This window comes from Engraulis encrasicolus, chromosome 16 (assembly GCF_034702125.1).
Source record: "Engraulis encrasicolus isolate BLACKSEA-1 chromosome 16, IST_EnEncr_1.0, whole genome shotgun sequence".
NCBI classification, from domain to species: Eukaryota; Metazoa; Chordata; class Actinopteri; order Clupeiformes; family Engraulidae; genus Engraulis; species Engraulis encrasicolus.
In genome coordinates this window covers 2854333-2860332 of record NC_085872.1, presented here as the reverse complement: position 1 = coordinate 2860332, position 6000 = coordinate 2854333, and the positions used below count along the sequence as shown (strand labels likewise).

Genomic DNA, 6000 nt, shown 5'->3' with positions numbered 1-6000 from the left:
AATACATAGCGTGTACTTTGATAACTGCTGCAATCCCTAAAGATGGGAGTGATGATTATAAGAAAAATCACAAGCAATTATTCATGAGGTATAGTTGTAACATTGTCAGACAACATCTCCAATCCAACCATTCAGAACACTGCCTGAAGCCTGAAGAAGAATTTAATTCCTGACTCTTCCTTTCTTATTTGAATCTTCAGCGCAGTACTTTGCCAGCACCATGGTGATTGTCGGGCTCTCTGTGGTTGTCACTGTGTTGGTGCTTCAATTTCACCATCATGACCCGCAGGCAGGAAAGATGCCAAAATGGGTATGTCCTAAACTTTGACTTCAGTGATTTTATGTTGACAGCTGCCTTGTTTGTGCCAGTGAATTTGTTGATTGTGTGTTGGGGTGTGTGACAGACTATTCATTTTCAAGTGAAGATTTTCTGTGCAAAATGACGTATCAACCACTTTTGACTTTTGCATTTTGTTTTTGGAAATCTTATCATCTATGTGTGAATTATTGCCATTCAAATATTTTGAGAACATACTTTATGATAATTTGTGTGTGTTGTTGTTTGTGTGTGTGTGTGTGTGTGTGTGTGTGTGTGTGTGTGTGTGTGTGTGTGTGTGTGTGTGCGTGTGCGTGTGCGCGCATGTGTGTGCTTGTGTGTGCATGTGTGTGCATGTGTGTGCATGTGTGTATGTCTTTTCAGGTACGAGTATTGTTATTGAATTGGTGTGCCTGGTTCCTGCGAATGAAGAAGCCTGGTGCCCCGCGTGGTGTTGCGGGTAGAGGAGGTGTGTTGAAGTGCACCCCCACTTCCCCTCCTCTACCCAGCGCCAGCAGCATCCCCATGGGGGCTGTCCCAGGTCAGCCAGCAGGCACAAACGGCCACATGCACCTCTACTTTGGGTACCATGCCATGGACGAGGCGGGCTGCCCGGCCAGCAGTGACTCAGGGGTCGTGTGTGGACCTGCTGGTGGATCCCCGCAAGAGGAACAGGAGACCCCCGACAACCTGGGCCAAAAATCTCATGAACTTCAGCGCATCCTTGAGGAGGTATATTTGGTTTGTAGTAGACATGTTTGATCCAAGATGAGAGTCAAGATGAGATCCAAGATGACATAAATAACATGAATTAAAACCATGAAAGTTAAAACCATTACTGCTTAACTTACAATGTAACACTCCACATATAATATGAATATCTTGGGGGTGCTGTGGAGCAGCCGCTGATGTCACCTTGGGGCTCAAACTCCCCCTTCACCTCATCATAAGCATCCCAACACCTCCTTGACCTCCTCATAAGCCTGCCAACAACCACCTTAGCATTAAAAAATGAAATGAACTAATGCACCCCATTTGCAATCATACAATTGAAATAATTATATGGTAACTTCTCAGTCTGTGAGGCCACCACAGTTCTCAATTTTCAAAACATTTCTTTCATAATTTGTTTAAGAATTTGACCAGCTTACCCACTATTTCTGTATTCATGTAAATCAGGGGTGCCTGGAGGGCTGTTTGCGGCCCTTGAGGCCGTTATATATATTATAATATATTATACACCTTCACATGAAATATAACATATTTTGAAAAAGAATCTTAGAAATTACATTTGCAATACAATTAAGTTATATTCAGGGGACGTACAGAAGGTGGGGTCTGTTTTAAAGGTGGAATATAGGCCCAAAGTGCAGGGGGAAATTCAGGTTTGTCTTCACAGTACGGCCCTCTGAGGACGTTTACGGCCCTCTGAGTAATTTGAAGTGGCCCCTCGAATGAAAAAAGTTCCCCACCCCTGCTGTAAATGAATTACACAAATTATACCCATTATAATAATAATAATAATAATAATAATAATAATAGTAGTATTTGTATAGCACTGTATCATACAAGGCATGCAACTCAAAGTGCTTAACAAATGGGAAAAAAAAACATCACACCTATAATGACTTTATCACTTAGTAGATCTCAATTATGTTTAAACTTCTATTATTTAGAATAAACTGTACAATTATTTAGTAAATCATTTGACCTGCCCACCATTTACAGTTGCCGTGGAATATTCAGACGTGAGACAGGCTTTCACTGAGTACAAAGAGTACTCTTCTTTTGTCAAAGTTGTTATGAAGGATTAGACATATGGTCAGAAAAGCAAGAAAAGAAAAGCATGGCACTTGTGCCCCCTCACTGGGGTCTCAATACGTTCACATATCAGTGGGGTGGCCTGCAGATGAGGTTGCCGGCAGGCCTATTCACTATTTGCTGAAAATACTCAACTACATCATAACAACATTGCTATGACTTTACTAAGAGCCTTAAGTAACAGACATAGCCATTACAATTTTGGTGACACTAACATTACAACATACGGTAGGCTCTGCGCTAAGGGGTTAACAACCTTGTATGTATGTGTTTACTTTTGCTGTGGTGTGTGGTGTACTAGGTGTCTTACATTGCCCACCGGTTCCGAGAGCAGGATGAGGGTGAGGTGGTGTGCAGTGAGTGGAAGTTTGCAGCCGCTGTGGTGGACCGCCTGTGCTTGGTGGCCTTCTCCCTCTTCTCCATCATCTGCACCTTCTCCATCCTCATGTCTGCACCAAACTTCATGGAGGCCGTCTCCAAGGACTTCACTTAACTCGGCCACATCCTATTTGTGCTCTGCATAATGTTTTTTTCTCATGTCTCACTGTGTGTGTGTGTATGTGCGTGTGTGTGTGTGTGTGTGTGTGTGTGTGTGTGTGTGTGTGTGTGTGTGTGTATGTGTGTGAGTGTGAGTGTGAGAGTTTGTGTTTGTGTTTCTCTCTCTCTCTCTCTCTCTCTCTCTCTCTCTCTCTCTCTCTCTCTCTCTCTCTCTCTCTCTCTCTCTCTCTCTCTCTGTGTTTGTGTGTGTGTACATGTGTCACAGGTAGAACAAACTACTGCTGCCTTTGAATGTGTGTCTGTTTTTTTGTCACACTGCCTCTTTCCTTATATGATGAAGTCAGTTTCGACATGTTTAGGTAAAACAGTGGAAGTGTTTTGAAGAGTAAGGGATTTTTGTTTAAATGGGTGTTTGGTTCTTAGTGCTTGAGTGAGCATGGTTGTCTTTGTTTCCTATACACAGTGGCTCTCTCCAGCACTCAGTGGACCATTGTTTATGTTCTTTTAAATGACTTATCATAACATTAACACATTAACATTAGAATAAGAGCCCACCTATAATGACTTTATCACTTAGATCTCAATTATGTTTAAACTTCTATTAATTAGAATAAACTGTACAATAATTTAGTAAATCATTTGACCTGCCCACCATTTACAGTTGGCGTGAGTTCTATTGGAGGAATTTTCAGACATTATACAGGCTTTCACTGACTACGAGTTAAGCAGGAAAGGACACACATTATGGAACTCATACTCCTATGAGATCCATTGTGAGCAGTTCTGTGAGACCTTTTTGCCCCAGCTGCTCACTCACTTTTAAGTCCAGGTTCTTTTACGACTGTTTCAGGGCAAGATGAAAAACAAATTCCTGATAATGGAGGCTTCAGTGTTCATCTTATATGGAGATATGTGCTGATGCATATATCAAATTGATGGAACTGTAACACACACACATTTTAAACATTACAAAAATTAACTATTTGTATACAAACATATGGTATAGATTTTATTCAAACATGATTTATTTTGATACAATGTATTTGGCCTTTCAAGGCACTAACATTTGTTTTGTTCAATTCAGCCAAGTAAAAAGTACCTTGTGTGGAAGGGCAGTGTAATTTTGTTTGCTATTATTAATGTTATCCAGCTCTTCTGCCTCTGCTTGTCCTCAGCTACACCGTAGGCTGAGTCAGTCACCACATCAGATATTTTAGTAGAAAAAATAAACTTCTACATGTATCCTACATTTAATCTCTGAAATGTCTGTTTAAAGGTCAATATATATGTGGTATTTCTAGTTTATTATTTCTAACCACCTGCAGTGTATGGAATTGAACAATTTTAAACAAATGCTGCAACAGAACTTTTGAAAGCTGAAACAAAACATTTGAAACCTGAAACTGCTGTAATCACAAACTCCAAGCATTTGTTTTTGCGAAAGTGAACTACAGTATTGCTTCTTAGTTAAGCTGTTGGTAAATGGAATAATCAAAATACATTTTTAAAATAAACATTTTCTTCTTTTGAAATGAAGTATCTGTTCTCTGTATGTATATTTACTGTACATCGAATCAAATACAGTACATGATGGAGGCTGTGATCACGTCGCCCAACACCAACAATGATTGGTTGATGTTGCAACTCAAAGGACGGCTGAACCTACAGTATGTATATAAAACATCCTATATGCTACTGGTCAAAGCTACAATCAATAAGACGTTATCTTCTGACTTATGTAGGTCTAATAACGATAAAACATCTTCGTCTTAAACCTGTTACATTGTGCAGATGGAACTGCTTGATTCTAATAGATTTCACACACTACTGTAGGTGGGCATGATTATACGCTCTGTAGTCAGAAGCATAACGTATGGATGCATGATATGAATGTATCAATAAAAAAGGGGTTCCACACGCTTCTGTTTTTACATCTGGTGCATCAACGGGAGGGAGGCAGGTAATCTTGAACGAAGAGAAGACACCGGAGCAGCTCAGATGGGATGCTTTTTCTTTTTAATTCAAGTGCACAACATGTTAGGGACTCTGATGAAGATGGCTTGCCATCGAGACGTTAGTCCCTAACATGTTGTGCACTTGAATTTAAAAAAAAGCATCCCATCTGAGCTGCTCCGGTGTCTTCTCTTTGTTCATGAATGTATCAATGTTTGAGTGTGTTTTGTGGACCTCTTCAGACCTGTTCAGAGGCTGAGGGGCGTGTGAGTGGGGCCCAGTAGAGCCTGGGAGGCTGGGAGCAGCGGAGGAGCTGATCTCTCCGGCACAGAAGACCACTCTTGACTTCAGCCAGACTGTTGAGGAGTCATGAGGCCACTGTTGCTCCATCCAGACTGCCAACTCCAGCCTGGACAACAGCACCCCCCAGAGGTGTGCCAGTGTAAAGCAGGAGCTGGAGGCAGTCCAGGGGTGTCAAACACATTTCGGTTCAGGGGCCACATTCATTCAATTTGATCTGAAGTATGCCGGACCAATAATTTAATTGAAAAATGTTGCAAATTGTTGCTTCATATTGAAATCTCATTGATAGTCAAACGACACAATTTATTTAATTAGTTACTTTGTTTTGGTATAGGCCTACTTTTTCTGCCAACCTGCCACGGCCCCTAGCATCCCCTCGCAGTCCCCGGCCCTAACTTTGAATACCACTGGGCTAGAGACTTACCAGAACATCTTTTGATTATTTTTCTTTACAAGTATTAAACCATTTGGCAGACCGCACCTGCCCCCTGGGCCTTAAGTTTGAAACCCCTGGCTATAGGCCCTTGTAAGTAAATGTAAATGTAAACATTTCAGTTCTAGGATCTATGGAACTAAAATCACATAGAATGTTATGGTAGTTTTCTGGTATGTTTTAACCTTGGGACAGTTCTTGGAGTGGCCGCAAACACATGGGTTATCTTCAAGTCTTTCACAAACACGCCACAGTTAATAACAAGAGCATAACTGGAAATATCCCACATATCCCAATTTCAACATAATAAAGAATTACTGGGTGAATAAGGTACATGACATGTTTTCTGAAGTGGCGAAAATCCTGAAATCTTGTAATAGCATTTGTAGGCCTATGCCTAAACAAATTCCTTACTGTCATCCTCTTTTCCTTTACCTACTTCAGTCAGTGGCACAAGTTTACAACGAATGAACCAGTCGCGTCACACTGTTACAGACAAGTCCTAGGCTTTCTTTCACGTTTTATTTTGTTTTACAAAGTATTTTGTTTTGTTTTATTTTATTCCATAAAAAAAACTAATGTATAGAGCAGAATGTTGTTTGGGAAATGGAAAAATGTGTTCATGGAATTACACAAAACCCTGCATTCAGATTTTGCAAACTGACCCCCTCCACCC

At 40.8% G+C, this 6000-nt stretch overlaps 1 protein-coding gene across 2 annotated transcripts in view; it reads left to right on the top strand.

Moving 5' to 3' along the window:
* chrna8 (cholinergic receptor, nicotinic, alpha 8) overlaps positions 1 to 2847 on the top strand; it is a 20599-nt gene extending 17752 nt beyond the window's left edge. For both annotated transcript variants that reach the window (XM_063220106.1, XM_063220105.1), the window contains 3 exons: positions 201 to 310; positions 701 to 1048; positions 2439 to 2847. In XM_063220106.1, coding sequence (XP_063076176.1) covers positions 201 to 310; positions 701 to 1048; positions 2439 to 2630 — 650 coding nt within the window. In that variant the 3' untranslated portion in view covers positions 2631 to 2847. The remainder of the gene's footprint in view (positions 1 to 200; positions 311 to 700; positions 1049 to 2438) is intronic.
* Positions 2848 to 6000: the final 3153 nt, after the last annotated feature.